The sequence below is a fragment of the Dromiciops gliroides genome, chromosome 2 (assembly GCF_019393635.1).
Source record: "Dromiciops gliroides isolate mDroGli1 chromosome 2, mDroGli1.pri, whole genome shotgun sequence".
Classification (NCBI taxonomy): domain Eukaryota; kingdom Metazoa; phylum Chordata; class Mammalia; order Microbiotheria; family Microbiotheriidae; genus Dromiciops; species Dromiciops gliroides.
The window spans coordinates 272,803,143-272,823,736 of NC_057862.1; the positions used below are offsets into that span (position 1 = coordinate 272,803,143).

The 20,594-nt window shown below is 37.1% G+C and overlaps 1 protein-coding gene across 9 annotated transcripts in view; it reads left to right on the plus strand.

Moving 5' to 3' along the window:
- MIA2 (MIA SH3 domain ER export factor 2) overlaps nt 1-20,594 on the plus strand; it is a 119,302-nt gene that overhangs the window by 15,655 nt on the left and 83,053 nt on the right. For 7 of the 9 annotated variants that reach the window (XM_043988254.1, XM_043988258.1, XM_043988256.1 and 4 more), the window contains exon 6: nt 5,562-5,641. In XM_043988254.1, the coding sequence (XP_043844189.1) occupies nt 5,562-5,641 (80 nt within the window). Of the gene's footprint in view, nt 1-5,561; nt 5,642-18,794; nt 18,917-20,594 lie in introns of those variants that run through there. The other 2 variants (XM_043988255.1, XM_043988265.1) reach the window with 2 other exon arrangements.

The following is a 20,594-nucleotide window of genomic DNA, read 5'->3' on the forward strand; positions in this document are numbered from 1 at the left end:
TCAAATAACAATTTAAATAATGCTGTGGTTCATTATTTTGACAGAAAATCTGAAAAAGAAAAAGTGAATTACAATGAAACTTGTCACTAATTGTGTGACCATTACTCTTTGTATGATCTTTAACTTCATTTCTTTAGAGACTGACATTCTGTGACTCTCACTCACCTGATGATATGATCTCATCAATTTGTATATTTCACCCAAGAAACAATTGGTGGTACAATGTTTATTGCTGGGATAATGCTGGATCTGCAGTCAGGACAACCTCAGTTCAAAACTGTGTGACTCTTGGGAAGTCACTTAACCTCTGTTTGTCTCAGTTTCCTCAATTGTAAGCTGGGTATAATAGTAGCACTTAATTTCACAAGGTTGTTGTGAGGATCCAATGAGGTAAAATTTGTAGAAAGCACTTAGTACAGTTCCTGGCACACAGTAGGTGCTTAATAAATTCTTGTTCCTTTCCCCTCCCTTCACTGTCAGTGATACAGATCACATCCCATCCACACCTGCCGATCCTGTGTAGCTCTTGTTTATGTCCTCCCATAAATTTGTCCCAAGAGAATCCACTAAGCATGGGGGCGGTGCTTCCTGGCTTTCTCCGGATATCACAAGGATACTGGTGGAGCACACAAGCTGCCTACCTCGCAACACTCTCCATGACGGTGTGACCAGCCCATCTTTGGTTTTACTGTACGTTTCTCTCATATCATTTGCTTCTGTTCTTTTTTGAAGTTCCTCATTGGCATTTAGCAACCTCTTCATACTCACCATGCATCTTTCCACTATTGCCCTCTATTACTCGTTTTCCATGTCTTCTGTCAACACTACACTGTAAGTCGCATGTTGGCATTAAAACAATGGGCCTTGGGGGCAGCTAGGAGGCGCAGTGGATAGAGCCCTGGATTCAGGAGTACCTGAGTTCAAATCTGGCCTCAGAACATTGACACTTACTAGCTGTGTGACCCTGGGCAAGTCACTTAACTCCCATTGCCCTGCAAAAAAACAAACAAACAACAAAACAAAACAAAACAAAACAAAAAACAATGGGCCTTTCTTTCTGAGAGTATTTTGGGGTCATTATATAAGAAGCTTTGCAATTTCTCGAAGGCAATCCAATCCACTCACCTTCTCCTGCTTAGTTCTGGGTTCAATTTAATTTATGCTCTCTCTCCTAAATATACACACTGTTGGATCAACTCTGTGAGTTGTTCATTTAATTGAATATCGTAGTCTGAACTACAGGAATTCAGCATTTACTGGGTTTTTCCTTTGGGTATAGTTAGGTCGAGCTGTTTAAAGTGATTATGAACCTCATTTAGAAGGCTCTTCAGTGTTCTGATGCTTGATGTAATCAACACAAAGATATCCACATCATTTGTGGGAAGGCAGTTCTCTTTCATTTGGATGCTGCACTGGATATGCTCCACTACAGCGGCAAACAGCTTTGGAAAACACGTCATCCTGTTTTATGCCTCAGCTGATTTTGATTAGAGATGTGTGATTAAACAAAGTTATCTCTGACATTTTTAAGGAATGTTGTATGATTTTAGTATGGGAGATACTTCATCCAAGTAGAGTCATTAAGGCAGAATTTTGCCTTTTCGCAGTTAGCAAAGTAGTACCTTATACTCTACATTTTTCATTCAATTGTTTAACTATAAAGATGTGATCTATTATAGAATGTAATTTCCTAAAGCCTGCCTGTCCCCTTTGCATGCCTTCATCAAGGATAAGTTCAGTGTGTGTGTAGATTATCACCATAAAAAACATATAGATGGAGGGGCAGCTAGGTGGTGCAATGGATAGAGCACTGGCCCTGGATTCAGGAGGACCTGAGTTCAAATCCGGCCTCAGACACTTAACACTTACTAGCTGTGTGACCCTGGGCAAGTCACTTAACCCCAATTGCCTCACCGAAAAAACAAAAACATATAGATGGGAAAGTAGACATATGGGTCAGTGGTTATTGATATTTTGTAGGTTATATTTTTGGGGTAATAATCATGGGATCATAGGATGCTAGATTTAGAGCTGGAAAATATCTGAAAGGCCATCAAATATACCCTATTCCCATTTTATAGATGAGGAAACTGAGTCTTAAGGTTGCACAGGATCACAGACAGTGTCTAAGACAGGATTTGAACCCAGGTCTTCCTGATTCCAGGTCCAACTCATGCTTCCAAGTTTTTTTTTTTTAAAGTACATTTTGATATACTCCCAATCTTTCAAAAATACCTTGAGAAAAGGTCCTTCAACAATGCCCTCAAAACTATATTATCTCCAACATAGACTTACTTTCTGTATACTTAGTTTTTAATACAGCTGTTTTTCCTATGTTTTTTCTTCAATCTCATTTCTTTTTCTTCATGTAGTATGCCTAGAACTGATGTTAAAATCCAAATTTGGTGGCCAATGATCCCTGATGGCAAAAAGACTGTGTTGTTTAAAAATCTAAATGTGAGTTCTAATCTGCCCCACCCCCCCTCCCAGTTTTGGGGGGGAACTGGCTAAAATCACTGATAAATTCAGAAAGAGTTTAGGCTTTTAAGGATTTATTTTAAAATATATTATAAGATAGTGAAGAGAGAAAGATTGAGAACAGATCCCTTATAGCATGGAAATCCTAGCTTTCCTAGCAGTTCTGCCATCAAGCCCATGTCTCAAACCAAAAGAGGAAGATCCAGTCTGCCAGCCTCTGCTTCCTACTTCCTGTCCTCCTCCCAGAAATGGGAGGTTCTTCAAGTTGATTGGCTAAGAGTGGTCTCCTGTTGATGTCACAGTCCACAGCCTCTGAGAACACACCCCACTCAGGATTAGCCTCATGTGGTCTCAATTTAATCAAACTTAACTATGTTCAACTTCTGAGAACAGCACCCTACTCAGGGCTGGCCAGGTGTGGTCCAGGTTTAATCATCATTAAGTAGGTTCTCAGTCTCTCAGTCTCACCCAGTTCAATCAATTCAAAATCAAACTTCAGGTCAGGGCTCCTGGGCATCTGCCAAGTCCCATTATTTTATCACAAGACTTTATTATAGAAATTATTATAGATTTAAAAAATACATATTTGTCTGGGGTTTTTTGCACTTTCATTTTTATCCTTAGATGCCCATTGAGTCTGTTCCCAGGCTTTCTTTAAACTTATTTTTCCCTCTACTGCTTTTTTGCTATTTTATGAGGTTATAATATTAAAATCTTCCACCATCCTCCTCTATGAGAATTTATATTCTAAAATAGAGTTGCCCTTTGCTGGCATATCTCTCCACTTGTCAATCTAAGGTGTTTATAGGTTCTTTTGATCTTCTTACTATGGCAATTGACACATTAGACTTTTTTTCTAGGAAATTACTATAATCTACATATTGATTCCCTTACACCACTCATTTCTTATTGGGGGTGTAACGATTGGAATGATGCCACCTGCTGGAGATTTATTGTAGAAAATTTCCACCATGAGGAGAAGGCCTCTGAGGGCAAGCCATACCATGCAATCAAGGTCCTTGGCATCAGGAAGTGATGATGGCTCATGGGTACTGCTTATCAAAGCTACCAGTCAATCAACTTGAGGAGCCTCCCATTTCTGGGATGGGGACACGAAGGAGGAAGCAGACGCTAGTGGAACTGTGCTTCCTTTTTGGCTTCGAGACATCAGCATGGTGGCAGGGAACTTCAGAAGTGGGAGATTAGGAAGGCTAGGATTGCCAGGTTATAAGAAATCTCTTCTCAATCTTTCTCTTTCTTTTACTATCTTTCAATAAACCCTTAAAAAAATTCTAAACTCGTTTATCAGTGATTTTAGTCAGTTTCCCCCTAAAACTGGGGGGGGGGGCAGATTAGAACCCACATTTAGAATTTTAACTAGCACAGTTGTAAGGATCAATAGTTTATTAAAATGGGTCACATTGGAACTGTTTCTTCACATGCTACATATTTTCTTATTTTTATTCTTCTCTTACCTTTGTGTTAATTTTGATCCTCTCTCTAACAAATTTGTGATCTGGCAATACATAGAAAGCTGATGTATGAATAATTCCCACATCAGTAAAGAATTGATTTCTATCTGTTAAAATACAGTCAATCTCATTTTTGTTGACAGTATTTAGTACTCACCATGTCCATGATGTTTTCTAGGAAAAAATTAGTACCTGGAACCTTGTGGGAGCAGCTACATTAGACTTAATAAAACTATTCAAATTAATCAACATATAGTTTAGCAGTTTTTATGGTGGTCTTTTTGCAAATGCTTACCATGAGTACTATAATATGGAACAACCAAATGTCCCAAATGTTTCTTGTTGCCTTAGAAAACATGATAAAAACCATCTCTAACTTCATTTGCCTCTCCAAGGAAGACTTTTAAATCACTCTTACATTTAGCTGTAACTTTCCTTTTGGCTTTTGGCATTATATATAGAAAGAATATCAAGATCGACGTGAAACAGTTCCTTCACCAGTATTTTTACTCTTTTGTCACTAGACAATGATGTCACATTTAGAATTCTTGTAGCTAAGTTATTATTTATAGATAAACTAAAAACTGATTTTTAGCAACCTTGGAACCCTTTCTTCCACTCTACTGCTGTTGATGGTGTAGCCCCTTATTGGCAAGGGAGCTGATAGGAATTATAGTTTTTCCCAGGTGGAAAAAGATATGAAGGGGTGATGGAAGATACAACCTTTGTAATTAATAATAATAGTGTGACCATCGGCAAGTCACTTAACCCCATTGCCCCATAAAAAATTTAATAATAATAATAATAACAGCTAGCATGTATATAATGCTTTAAGATTTGCAAAATGACTTACAAATATTATCTCATTTTATTGTTGCAATAACACTGGGGGGGGTGTTATTATTATCCCCATTTTACAAATGAGAAAACTGAGGTTGACAAAGATCGACTTAACAATTTATTCTCTTTTTAAAAAATTCTTCATGAAGTGGCCCAATAATCAGAGAGGTACAAAATGGGACCTACCTGGAAAGCAAAAACAAAGAACTGAATGGGAGAAAGAAAGTGATGATAGAAACAAAAACTGAACAAAATTCTCCTTATCTATTCATAGATATGGTCAATAAAATTAACTACAAGATTTAATGAGGAAGGACATTACAAATCGAATCATTTCTACACAATAATAACAATGAAAAACATTATCAATGTTTCCTGTACCTGCTCAGGTTGAAGTCCATAGTTCTTGGGATATTTATATTCTTTTTTAATTTAATTTTAATTAATTTTTTATTTTTTTATTTTTTTGCGGGGCAATGGGGGTTAAGTGACTTGTGCCCGGGGTCACACAGCTAGTAAGTGTCAAGTTTCTGAGGCCGGATTTGAACTCAGGTACTCCTGACTCCAGGGCCAGTGCTTTATACACTGTGCCACCTAGCTGTCCTATTTATATTCTTTTAGACAAGGATCTCTCGTCAGGGCATCACTTTAAAATAACATTCCCCAAACAATAAGAATCATTCTCTATTCTATGAGACAATTATAGAAGAAAAACAGATCTACAAGCAATATAATTTGAAATATAAACATCTTTTCTTTCTTAATAATTAGCAGAAGATACACATGAGTCTCAGATACTTGAATATTTACTTCAAATTAAAATTTATGACCTCCTGATTTCTACAAAAAAGGTAAATATTCTTTTTTCATATCTTTATTACTAAAGACAAATTTTTCACAGTGTGATTTCTAACTGAATGGTTTATGTTAAACACTGAATTTTCACTTTACATTATGAGCTGTTGAACTAAACATAGGTATCTTTTAAAAATGAAAATAAAATAAAAATAAATGAGTTGGAAAGAACATAAAGTTATCAATATGTAAATGAGTATTCTGTACTCAAAGATTATGAAGTGTAATGGTCAGATACAAAAGCAACTATCTAAATTCTAACCAAGCTGATGTTAAATTTCAGTCTTTTTTTTAATCTGGCTTCCCTTATTGTCAAAGAAATGATTTAAAAGCATATGAATTAGCAAAACACTTTTAAAACTATTTTACATATAAGTTGAAGATGAATTGTTTTAAATTCATTTTTAGGAAAACATTTTGGAAAAAGAATGCAATCTCATGTCCTTAATATTTAATTTCTGGGTTTCAAAATCAGACATTTAAAACAGTTTTTTTTAAACTATGGAAAAATTAAAATTGCTTATTAAAGCACTTTCAGTTAGAAAATTAATTATCTTAGCATTGTCAAGAAGGGTATACTGCAGATTTCCTTTTTTTCTATGACCAAGGATTATTAGTAAGAAAATCTGAGTACAGGAGAGAGATCAGAGAAGCTGATGAGAGAAGCCACTTATAGAAGATGAGATATCAGAAGGTAGAACAAGGAAACCCAAAGAGTTGAGACAAAGCCAAAAGGCTGACAGAAGCTGGGGCCCTGTGACTCTAGGTTTTGTTATTGATTTATCGAACTTTTGTTTGAAAGAGATGATTGGAGAAAAGGAAAATCCTCTGCTATAGGTGAAGAGCTGGTTGGGAGAAAGGCTGCCTTGTCTCTAGTGTCTCCTACAACTGGAGAAAGGTGTGACATCTCAAAGCCTTGCTTATGTTACCCTTTACTTCACTCTGTGTCTCCATAAGGGAAATCTCAAAGCCTGAATAGCTTTGCAGATGCCAGGATTAAAGGGAATTGCTTTTCTTTTCTTTTTCTTTTTTTCTTTTCTTTTCTCTCTTTTGGGGGGGAGGGGGTGGGGCAATGAGGGTTAAGTGACTTGCCCAGGGTCACCGTGAGTAAGTGTCAAGCGTCTGAGATCATTTTTTTTTTTTTTTGGTGAGGCAATTGGGGTTAAGTGACTTGCCTAGGGTCACACAGCTAGTAAGTGTTAAGTGTCTGAGGCTGGATTTGAACTCAGGTCCTCCTGAATCCATGGCCAGTGCTTTATCCACTTCGCCACCTAGCTACCCCCAAGGGAATTGCTTTTCAATGAAAAAGTGCCATGCTACCTTAGTGCCTAAAAGAGGGAGCATACCCAGGTAGCTTTGTGAATCCTGGATTTAGAACTTAACACTGAATCAGTGGCTCAAGAGAAGCAGCTTCATCTAGCAGTAAGCACAGAGGCTTAGAAGAATCAATGACACAAGGTACAGACTTCCCTAGAGAGGACACTGACATCCCTATCTGCAGTCCAGAGTTGTGATTTGTTTCAGGCATGTGGTTTCCCTATTTCTTTCATTCACTGCTAGCTTTTATATATGCTTATGCCCCTTCCCAATGGATACTGCATGCATTGGTAGAAGATTATGACTGATTTATGAGTGGACTATTATATTTTGATTATTCCTGCTTTTGCTTTCTATTTATCATTTAATAATGTATCCTAAGATTAGTTTTGCTTTTGACTTTGAGTTTAGTAAATGTTTCACACTTAAGAGTTAGTGATATGGGGCAGCTAGGTGGCACAGTGGATAAAACACCAGCCTGAATTCAGGAGGACCTGAGTTCAAATCTGGCCTCAGACACTTGACACTTAACTAGCTGTGTGACCCTGGGCAAGTCACTTAACCGTCATTACCCTGAAGAAAAAAAAAGAGTTAGTGATCTTATTGTGGCTGATTTGTATAAATTGGAAGTACAAGGGTAGGGGCTCAAATCCTAGAGTCATGAGGATGGATGTATATTTCCTCCACATTAGTGTTACCCCTAGGACCCTTTGAGTAAGTTGTAACAATGGGGCTGCCACTGACCCAACTCAGACTAGCCAGGATGGGTGCAGTTTGGGGTGAGTGGGGTTGAAATTACTACATCATTTAGATGTATGCTCTGATCTTCTTACCAAGGGCAAGGCCAGTGACATTGCCCCCTCAGTGTTACCTTTTCTTTATTGCTGTTAGCTCAAGTTCCCTCCTGCTGTGTTCTACCCATGGTTAGGGGTCAATAAGCAGTACCCCAGTGAAATCTAACCACTTAATATCAATGAACTTTTACAAAGGGATATTTGCTTCAAAAATACAGCAAGAACTAGCAATCTCCTTAAAATCTTCTCTGTGGAAAAGTGGCATCAAGCAAGCGAGCTGATGGGGTCTGTGTGTTTACCAGATCACATATTATATTTGTAAGGCATTTGGTCCTGAGGTTTCCCCCCTCCCCACCTTGGGAGTTCATTTATAGCTTGTTCAGTTTCTTTTTATGAAATTGGGTACTCTAAATTCACTATTTCTTATTTTGATAATAAGGATATTTTACATTTATTAAAAATTCAGACATTTAATTTGTCATTTTTGCTGCTGCATAATTGGGTAATTTTTTTCTAATAACTTCCTTTATATTCTCTTCATGAATTGTGAATTCTCCTATTCTCCTTTTTCTTTTTTTTTTTTTAGTGAGGCAATTGGGGTTAAGTGACTTGCCCAAGATCACACAGCTAGTAAGTGTTAAGTGTCTGAGCTCAGATATGAACTCAGGTCCTCCTGACTCCAGGGCCAGTGCTCTATCCACTGTGCCACCTAGCTGCCCCCCTTTTCATTTTTGATATTGGCAATTTGGTTTCCCCCTCATTTGTCTTGGATCAGATTAGCTGATAGTTTGTCTATAGCTTCTTTTTAACCAGCTCTAAGTTTTATTTATCATTTAGATAGAGGCTATGAAGGTTTTCATTTCTGCCCTTTATAAAGGAAAGGCATTGGGAGGAGTTTGGTATTACAACTCTTTAACCCTCCCAACACAGAAGAGAAGAAGCTGAGGGAAGTGGAGTCAATCAAGGCTTGAGCTAGTGGCTCGGTGGTAAATTTAGAAGTGACTAACTATCCTGGGAGGAGCACCTTGTTTCCTGGAGGTGAAACTAAGCAGGGCAGCAATGCCAATTGAAGTGATCTGAGGGTCAAGTTTTTGCCCTATATAAAGGAAGGCACTGGGAGGAGAATTGATTATGTATTGTATACATCCACATATACTTAGGGAATAGGAAGGGCTAAAGAGAGGTAGAAAGACAGGAACAGCTGGTTGGTGGAGCTTTCAGAATATACACGATATCTAACAATTAAGTTCACCATCTTATATGGGCACAGTTCATGACACCACAAAATAATTACAATAGTAACAGCAAAGATCACTGATCAAGATCACCATAACATATATAATAATAATCACAAAGTTGGAGATATTTTGAGAATTACCAAAATATGACACAGGGACATGATGTGAGCATATGCTTTTGGAAAAATGGCACTGACAGACTTACTCAGCACAGGGTTACCATAAATCTTTAATATGTTAAAAAAAAAAGCAATATCTGCAAAGTACAATAGAGTGAAGCAATAAAACAAGGTATGCCTGTATAATGAATTGTCCATTAACACTAAACTTGTGGCTGACAGCAGCTGTAGATATTCCAGCATGAGGTTTATCTAATGCCTTTATTTTCTCATTCAGCCACTAAATTTTGCATGCTTGGGCATAGAGCCCAAAGGATTTGCACTATGCTTTGGGGGCATAATTGTAACATAAAACTTGACTTTTAAAGGCAAACAATGAAAATATGCAACAATTGTACAGGGAGCTCTTTATGATAGTAGGGCGAACAAGACCAAAGAAGCACCTGGTAGGATATCAGCCACTCCACAAACTTGTGCCTGTTGAACCTCTTTGTGTTTTTCTCTACTGTGCATAGCCACAAATGTGCCTGACTGCCAATCAAAAGTGAAAATGAGGTTACTAATAAAATCATGTGAATGCTTGAAGTCACAAAAGTTAAACGTAGGAATATTGAGAATTAACTCTCTCCATTTATATATATATATATAGATATATATATACACACACACACACACACACACACACATATATAGTTCTCTTAGTTCAACTTACTTTACTCAGCATAAGTTCATAAAAGTATTTCCAAGTTTCACTGAATTCTTATATTCTTAATATTGTAATTTGTTCTATCTTTTAGCTATTCTTCAGTGAATGGATACCCACTTTGTTTCCAGCTTTTTGCTTTGTTTTGTTTCCTGTTACTATAAAGTGTGCTGCTATTAATTATTTTTGTATATATGGTAACTTCCTATTTGAGGTATTTTTTTATGGTTCAGGGGATAGTAATTTGTCTTGCATAATTCCAAATTCTTTTCCGGAATAGTTATACCAGTTTATAGCAACCATTTTTTTTATGAGGACCATTTTAACATTGACTATTTCTGTCATTTCTCATCTTCGTTAATTTTTCTGATGGTGATGTGAAACTTCAGAGTCCTTTGAACTTGAATACTAATGATTTGGAGCATTTTGTCACATGGTTGTTGAGCATTTTGATTTATTTTGAAAACTGTTCATTTCCCTTTATGACATCATCTGGGGAGTAGATTTTGCTACTGCAGAATGCTAGTCTTGAAACGTGTATACACACACACACACACACACACAGATATAGGGACTATATATTGTGATTTTATTGATATGGAAAACTCCCTCTACAAATACAGGTTAGCATCTTTTCTGCAACTTAATTCTTCAAGAGTTGCCTGAATCACTGAGGTTGCCCAGGCAGTATGTGTCAGAAGTGGGACTCAAAAAGAAGAGGCTTTTGCAAATCCTTGGCTAAGGATTGAGGAGCACTGTAATAATGCACCTGAAACAAGAACTATAACACCTGACTGAGCCAGAGACTAGAGGTGATAAAAACCTGTTGCTACCCACTGAAGTCCAGTCCAAGAAGTCCAGTATATTGACCTTTCCAGCAAAGACCCTGTGAATAGCCCATCAACTGAGTGATCTGCCTAGTCCAGTCTGGCAGCAACTGTCCAGGGGCTGGGCAGCCTGCCAGGTCCAGTCTATGAGCAGCAGAGCCTTCTTGAGGAGCCAACTCTGCAACTGACTGACCTGCTTAATCCAGCCTACTAGAGTGACTCACGATATAGATGATTGCTGGGTCAAGGTATATGGGCAGCTTAGTTGATACTTGGGTAATTACAAATTGAAGGATCACTTCACAGCTTTACCAAGAGTGCATCCCATCAATATACCTGTCTTCACATAGCTCTTCAATCATTAACTGTTTCGAGTTTGTTTTTTTTAACCAATGTTCATGATGTGAGATGAAACTCCATCAATGTTTTCATTTCAGAATCAAGGGACCTCAGCAGCTGTTGAGTCCAACCCATACCCAGAATAGCATAAAGGACAAATGGTCACACAGCCTGTCCTTGAACACCTTCATTGAAGGCAAAACTATCACCTCCCAAAAACAGATCATTCTACATTTGGGTAGCTCTAATTATTATGTGGTACTATGGATAGAGAGATGGGCCTGAAGGCAGGCAAACTCATTTTCCCAAGTTCTAATCTTGCCTAACTGTATGACCCTGGGCAAGTCACTTAACCCTGTTTGCTTCAGTTCCTCATCTGTAAAATGAGTTGGAGAAGGAAATGGCAAACCACTCCATCTGGTATCTTTGCCAAGAAAACCACAAATGGGGTCACAACGAGTTAGACATGACTGAACCACAACAATCATCAGGGATTGTTTCCTGACATTAAGTTCAAATTTGTCTCTGAAACCTCCATCCACTGTTCCTGGTTCTGCCATTTGGGGCCAAACACAATAATAATCTCTCTTCCATATGACAGTCCTTCAAATGTTGAAGGACAGTTATCACACCCTTCCTGAATCTTCTTTTCTCCAGACTAAACATATCCAGTTCTTTCAACTCATCTTCATATGCTCTTAAGGTCCTCCACCAATATGGCTGTGGCTCTCTGGTCACTCTCTGTAATACCTTTCTTCAACTGTCATCCATAGAATATAGTTATCTATATGTAGTCTGATCAATGAAAAATAAAAAGGGACTATTGCCTTCTTATTCCTGGAAATAATGTGGCTCAAGATTGCATTAGCTTTTTTGGCTGTCACATCTCCTTACTCTTCCATATGGAATTTGTAGTCCATTAAAGACCCCAGATCTTTTTTTTAGACAAATTATTGTCTAACCATACCTTCTCAGTCCAATACTTGTGAAATTGGATTATATTTTTCCCTACTGAATTTCACCTTATTAGATTAAATCCAATGGCAAAGTCTGTCAAGATCTTTTTGGATCCCATTTCTATCACTGAATGTATTCATTATCCCTCCCAGCTTAGTGCTATTTGTACAAGCATGCCATCTATGCTTTTACCCAAATCACTGAAAAAAATGTTTATACAGCATAGGACCTAGCACAGATCCCATTAACAACTATTCTTTGAAACAGTTCCAAATCTGTGTCATTGTATTACAGTCTAGTCCATATCTTACTGTTTTCCACAAGGAAAACATTAAATATCTTAGTAAATGCTTTGCTAAGGGGGCAACTAGGTGGTACAGGCCTGGATTCAGGAGGACCTGAGTTCAAATTTGGCCTCAGACACTTGACACTTACTAGCTGTGTGACCCTGGGCAGGTCACTTAACCCTCATTGCCTCTTCTCCCCCTCTCCCCCCAAATACTTTGCTAAAATCTAGACAGACTATATCTATAGCATATGGTAATTTACCAGTTTAATAACCTTGTCCAAAAAGGAAATAAAGTTAATATGTCATGGCCTGTTTTTGATGAAGCCACATTGACTCTTTGCAATCAGAACTTCCTTTTATAGATGCTCACAAACCATCTTAAAAAACATCCATTCCTAGAAATATCCTACAAATTTCTCCATACTTTATCTTATTGGGAAAGTTATGGATGTTTCTCTTTGATAGCTTTTGGCTTTAGATTAATCCATTTTATCATAGTAAGGAAATGTTATTTTAACCCTGTGCTTTTTTGTGTTTTTAATGAACATAAAACAAATATTATTTACATATCAAAGGCTTTTTGAGCCACTCACACTTTTCTGTATTGACATCCTTTACTCCATTTCTGTGCATTAGCTCATTTATAATATGTTACAGCTTATTCATGCATGTCATGGCCATTTCTATTGCCCTTTGATAATTCTTCTTCTTTTTTTTGGTGGGGCAATGAAGGTTAAGTGACTTGCCCAGGGTCACACAGCTAGTGTCAAGATAATTCTTCAAAGAATGTAGCCTTGCACCTTTACAAAATCTTCTCTGATAGTGACAAATGACTTTAATAAGCAAAATACCTCTGTTTTATGCTTAGCTTGATATTAATAAGCAGGACATTATTGAAAAAAAGTTATGTTATACCTGGCATCATGATACAGCATGAAATATTTTTCTGGAGTGAGGGTAAGTGACCTTCCTTACATCATTACCATTCTTACAGTTGTGCCCACATTTCTCATCTCAACCATTTCCAAATTATGCCCAAAACTGAGGCTAAATCGTTAGACAGCAGCCATTGAATAGGCCATGGGATATTTTGAGGGATGTTGCCATAATTTTTTAAAAAATTAAATATTTATTGATATCTTTTGTTTCTGGTTCACCCTAATTTCTGAATATATCTCTCCACTTCTTCTACCTAGTGAACCATCTCTTATGACAAAGAAAATAAAAACAGTTTAGTAAAACTAAGCAACTCATTGAATTTGACAGTATATATAATTTTCTTCATAATCTTCACCTCTGCAAAGATGGGAAAGTACATTTCCTCTTCTTTGGGGCCAATCTTAGTTAAAGTGTCCAGTTTCTTATCCTTCCTCTCTCCCTTCATCTTTTCCTTCCTCTTTTTCTTTTTTTTTTGGGGGGGGGAAAGTTATTTCCATTGTGATGTTTAAAATCTAAATTGTGGTCGACTTAAATCAGAAGCTTCAGCACCAGTCTTTAGGCATTAAACATTTATTAAAGTAAGAGATAGCCAGGTGTGATTACAATCCAATTAACTTGAAGTAGGCTTAATCAGCAGTCAATCACTCTCACTTGATTCAATCAGTATAGATTAATCTCCAGGTGGGTCTTTGAGTATCTGCTCAATCCCATTATTTCATCACACCATTTATATTATAGTGTATTATGGTCATTGTGTATATTACTTACCTAGTTCTGTTTCCTTCATTTTGCATCAGTTCATATGAGTCTTCTTATGTTTCTCTGAAACAAGTTTGTTTAGCTATGCCCATATGAATGGTATGCCACCATTGTAAAGCAATTTCAAATACATTTCACTTGGGGACATGTGATTGAGAAGAACAAAAGTCAAAAGGCAGAAAGAAATTGACCAAACACTTTGACACATATTGGAGACTGTTACAAATTAGAAATGTGAGGCTCTCTGCTTCTCATATGGGAATTAATCAGATTCTCTAATGATCTGAAAAGCAGGAAGAATGGAGATTTAAGGAAATGAGCTCAAAAAAGGCACTTGCAGACTCATCTGGGAAGCTCAACATTTAGGCAAAGAGTAAATTGCATGTAGGTATCTTTTCTTGAGTGTCGAGGAACTAGGAAAGGACTGCTGTAGCTTGAGAGGAACTTCTGTCTGGATTGGGGTGGAGGGCTGACTCCAGAGATTACTTCTTTCTTGGTTGGTGGCAATCCTTTCTATCTGATTTGAAGCTGAAACATTCCATTTGTGTTTTGTTCCCTCATTAGCATGTGAGTTTCTTGAGAACAGGGAGTGACTTTGCTATTTGTATTCCTAGAGCTCAACAAATGCTTTCCACATAGTAAGCACTTAATAAATACTTTATTCAAGGGCAGCTAGGTGGCACAGTGGATAAAACACCAGCCCTGGATTCAGGAGGACCTGAGTTCAAATTCAGTCTCAGACACTTGACACTTACTAGCTGTGTGACCTTGGGCAAGTCACTTAACCCTCATTGCCCAGCCCAAAATAAATAAATACATTATTCATTCATTCCTAAGGGAATGGAATCTACCTACAATGAGGATATTCATTAGGAGATAGAGCAACATTTAAGCCTAGGCCTAGGCTTATACTATACATGGGTGCAGGATCCACTGCAGGACAGGAACCTGAAGATACCTTAAGGTATAGAACTAGCAGTAAGTAATTCATTGCAGAAGTGTTAGGACTATCTGGACAGAGATTAGGCTGCTGTAGGATATTCCCAGTGTAATGCGAGGAAGTTCACAAGATCTTTTCTTAGTCTCTATATCCTCATTTTGAAAAATTAATTTTAACAAGCTGAATAATTTGTTTCCCTAGACTACAGTAGATTAGAAGTAAAAAGTTGGAAAGAGAAGGATGGGCTCCTATCGAAAGGCATCAAGAAAAGGCAAAAGAAAAGACCAGTGATGTCCTGACAACAGAAAAGGAGACAGTTAAATTATAAACAAATAAAGTGAACATACCGAAATATCTCAAGTGGTCTTCTGTTTTGATGATGAGAGTATTCCTTCCAGCAATGCAGATTAAAACTCCACTTCACATTATTAGGTAGTTTCATAAGTAGTGCTAGACAAAAAATTACCAGCCTGTAATCACGTTTCTGATGACGTGCAACCATAAAAACTCAAAAAAACAGCTTCCTAGGGATATTTAGTGGAAGAACAAACCAATTTATTGAGGTACAATTATCATCAATGTTATGGGGGGCAGTTGCTTAGTAAGATAGTACCTGCTCTAATCACTAATATACTTTTGTCATTAAGGAGCTTCCAATCAAGGTTGCTTATGTAAAGTTTTGCATATGTCATTTCTCCATATAACTGATGTGTGAACTTTTTTACCCAAATATTCCAGATAATAATTGCTTCAATTCTCTAGTAATTCTCTTAGACTTTGTATAGAACATACCTTAGTTTTATTGTGTAAATGATTTGGGCTAATAGTACTTTTGTAGAATAAAACTACTTTTTTTTTTAAACTACTTTTTTATTAGTCAAGATTGCTGAAAGTTTTTATTTTTAAAAATACAATAACACCAACAAACAATTGGCCAGCTGGAGGAAAAGAAATCTTTAGGAAGTTCCATATGTATACACATATACATGTATGTATATGTATATATATATGTGTGTGTGTATATGTATATGTGTGTGTATGTATATGTATATGCATATCTATGTGTATGTGTATATGTATATGTATATGCATATGTATATGTATATGTATATGTATGTGTATATGTATTAGGATGGCTTCAATATCCTCACACATCTTCCTGGACATCAGAAGGTAAAGCTAGCAGTTACAGAAGGAAAGAAGGCAAGAAGGAAATATGTGTATTCTTGATTCAAACCTCCTGAAAAGGATAATTTTTTTTTCTGGGGCAATGAGGGTTAAGTGACTTGCCCAGGGTCACACAGCTAGTAAGTGGATTTGAACTCTGGTCCTCCTGAATCCAGGTCCCATGCTTTATCCACTGCACCACCTAGCTGCCCTCATTTTTAAAGAGATAAGTAATTAAAATAAGCTAGCTTCTACATTATTGTTTAGTTACTTTATACATCAAAGGATTTCTATGAGTTTTAAAAATTCTTCTTTGCCTTTTTGCCTGAATGCTACATTTATGTATTCAGCAAAGAGTAGAAATTGCCCAGATCTTGTTCAACCAGTAACTCTAGATTAAATAAATTCTGAGAACAACGCTTACATCATCAGAATTCTGGGAAAGAACAGGTAGCTCAGCAATTGTTTGGTTTTCTTCCAAAGGATAGTCCTTGCAACCCTGTATTATGTAGCTCAATTAGCTCAATATTACTTGTGCTTGAGATGGGGCCCCACTTGAGGCAGGTCAGAGTTGTCCATTCATTACTAACAAAGCTTTGAATATGGTACTAGAAGCAAGTTAGTCTAGTGCAGTTGTTCTCAAGCTTTTTGGTCTCAAGATCCCCTTTACGCTGTAACGATTGGAGTAACGCCACCTGCTGGAGAGTGACTGTAGGAAAGCTCCACCATGAGGAGAAAGCGTCTGAGGGCAAGCCATGTGGTCAGGTCCTTGGCATCAGGAAGTGATGTTTGCTTGTGGGTGCTGTCTATCAAAGCTGCCAGCCAATTAGCTTGGAGGTGTGTGTGTGTGTGTGTGTGTGTGTGCACGCGCGTGTGCGTGCATGCATGTGCGTGTGCGCGTGCGCACCACCCTTGTTGGGGGGATGTTCCCAGCTTCACAGGAGGTGTTGGGTCCTTTTCGTTCCTGACCTCACCATGGCAAGTCTGATGATGGGGTCTCTTAGAAATAGTTAGATTTTTACCTTTCTCTCTGATCCTAATGCTCTTTAATAAATACTTAAACACTTAAATACTCTTGCTAAAGCTTATAATTTATTGGCGACCACTCATTAGATATTTTAGACAGACTAGCTAGAATTTTAGCCCTTACAATGCTTTTAAAAATTATTTAAGATCCCAAAGAGGATTATATCTATTGATATTTGTTATATTAGAAATTAAAACTAATAAAATAAAATTCTTATTAATTAATTTTAAAATAACAGTAATAAAATCATTGCATGTTAACATTTTTTTTTTGTTTTCCAAAACAAAATAATGCGAGAAGAGTGGCATTGTTTTAAATATTTTTGCAAATCTTTTTAATGTCTGGCTAAATGGAAGACAGTGAGATTCTCATATCTTCTGAATTTAATCTATTGCGATATGCTGTTTTGACTGAAGTATATAAAGAAAATCTGTTCTCACCAGATAAGTAGTTGGAACCAGTAAGAGTATTTTAACTCTCAAATAACCTTTTGGTATTATGAAAATAGTTTTGACCTCATGGTCTTCTTGAAAGGGTCTTGGGTACCTCAGGGATCCTCAGACCACATTTGAGAACTTCTGGTCTAGTGGAAAGCATGTTGGAGCCACAATCAAGAGACTAGAACTTAGCAGAATATCTAGCACATAGTGGGCATTTAATAAATGCTTGGTAATTTGATTTAAGACTTGATTTAGGGGCACCTAGGTGGCACAGTGGATAAAGCACTGGCCCTAGATTCAGGAAGACCTGAGACACATGACGCTAGCTTGTGACCCTGGGCAAGTCTCTTAACCCTTATTGCCCCACCAACAAAACACAACAAAACAAAAAACTTAATTTAATTTAATACTTGACCTAGGCTCAGATCTTGGTTTTAATGTTTATTATCTGTGACTGTGGACAAATTTCTTAATTTTCTATGTCACTCTGTTTCCTCATTGTAAAAATGATGTCATCAGAATAAATGATCCCTAAACTCTATTACTTTTTGAGATTCTATGACCCTGCAGTGGCAAACCTATCAAGTGCATTCAATTCAGCAAAAATTAATTAAATACCTTCTGTGTTCCATTTTCTTCTAACCCTAAGACTTTATCAAAAGAGATTCATATTGCAGATATTTGATAATGGCCTAAGGAGTTTGATGCTTAAATCTAGCAAAAAATAATGCTTTCTAATTTTGAATAAAGAAAATGAAATGCCACTTAATAACAGAAAAATAACAGACTTAATTGGATTAAGAAGTAGAGGTAGGGACAGCTAGGTGGCGCAGTGGATAGAGCGCAGGCCCTGGAGTCAGGAGTACCTGAGTTGGGATCCGGCCTCAGACACTTAACACTTACTAGCTGTGTGACCCTGGGCGAGTCACTTGACCCCAATTGCCTCACTAAAAAAAAAAATAATAAAATAAATAAATAAAGAAGTAGAGGTAGAGGAAGTGAAAAAAATAAATCATCTTGCAGTAAGAATTTTAAAAGAATTAACATAAGTTTAAGTATTAGAATAACCTTAAGCATTCACAAATTAATGGTCACAATATGACAAACTTAACATTGTCTGTTCTTTAGTTTAAAAATAGAAAGAAGATTAAGTCTGCATGTGTGTTTAAAAAAAATCTGTGTAAGAAGCTGACCATGAAATCTGATACTGGGTTGGTAGTCGTGACTCTACCTGTGGCACCCCTTTGCTTCACGTGTCAAAACAGGATCTCTCCTTTTTTAGATACAAGTATCCAGGATTTCTCTTACTTACTTACTTACTTACTGAAAGAAATGTAAGGCTTTTTAGTGCTCCCTAGAACTATTGGGATATGCTAGGATCTTTTCAAAATGCATATGGAAGATTTAGCCCAAGAGGTAAGTAAACTTTGAGAAGAGAGGCTTGTGGTGTCCAGCCACTCTGCTCCTGTTAGGTGGGAATAACACATAAGTTTTGCCATGCACGTGGCTCTGGAAAGATTTTAGACATATTCTTTTTTCTTTTCTGATCTATATTAGAACTGCTTGTGTTGAAAAGTAATTAGGTTGCAAGTTATTGAGATAAATGAGCTGTTTTAGGGTAACAGAATCTGTGTTGTGTCATAAACAAGCCCTAAAGAGATTCAAATGACTGAGGAGGCCTCTGTAAATAGCTGGTTTTGGCAGAATTACCCTGCAACCCAAAGCTCAATAATCTGTGTGAATTGTTCTGGAATCTTCTCAAGTTATAGACGTACTGAAATGCTAATTCTATAATTTAGAATTAGTCAGTTTTCTTTATATTTCTCTTTTCTCCTTCTGTGACTTTTTCATAAGCTGATTTCCCAACTTAAATTTTGATACATTGTGTTTTGCACTGTTAATTACCTATTATGAAAGGAGAATTGCCATTTATATTGAAACAAGTTGATTATACTCCTCAGTCTTATGTGACAAACTGAGAGATTGCTGTGTGAATTCAGGAAAACATAGGCCTCACTTTTACTAAACTAAAGAGACAATTTTAATACTCTTTTGACAAAAACCAAACCAAAACAAAACAAAAACAGCAAAAAACCCCAACCAACAACTAACAAACCCCAGACCAAAAAAACAACCCATTGCTTTGTAGTGTTGGAATTAGAGTGAAGGGATCTGGGTTCAAAGTCCAGCTTTGTCATTCACTTCTTACCTTTGTGACCTTGGCCAAGTAACTTGACTTCTCTGGCTTGTTTCCTCCTCAGTAAAATGAGGAGGATGTACAGAAGCCCCTCTCAGGTCATTGACCATATGGTCTTATGCTGGACTGGGTTTATTTTGGGAAATATTTTGTGGGATTTGAGATTCCATAAATCTTTTGCATTAGTCTTGGTCATTTGGAAAGTGTATGTTAGTTATCATGGGAGAACACATTTACAGTGATAACATTAATAACACAGACAGGGAGTCGGAAAGTAGGTTGCTGAGGTTTATTAAAACAATTGTTTTCAATTGTTAACATTTTTATTTAAAGTTTTGAGGTCCAAATCCTATCCTTCCTTCCTTTTCTTTCCCTCCTCCCTCCCTGAGACAGTAAAGCAATCAGATATAGAAAACCATTTTTTTTTTTTAAGTGATGGAGAGGACTTGTTTAAGAGCCAACAAGCATTAAATACTTGTTATGGGTTTGGCACTGTGCTAAGCACTGAAGATACAAAGAGAGAGAAAGAGTTTCGGTCCTTAAAGAAGCTCATTGTGTAATAGGGGGAAAAACCTGCAAACAACTATTTATAAGCAAGATATTGACAGGACAAATGGGGGTAATCCCAGAGGGAAGACAGTAGTTTGGTGGGTGGAAGGGGGGAGAACCAGGAAAAGCTTCTTGCAGAAGCTTTTTTAATTGGGATAGAAAGAAGCCAGGAAATCCAGGACGTAGGGGTAAGAAGAAAGAGAATTCCAGAGATGAGGGGCAGGCAACCAGTGAAAATGAACACTCAGGAGATGGAATGTCTTGTGTGTGTCATTGGATCACTGAGTAAGTGAATGAATGTAAAGTCAAAGAAAACTGGAAAAATCTTACAGGTTGTGAAGGGCTTTA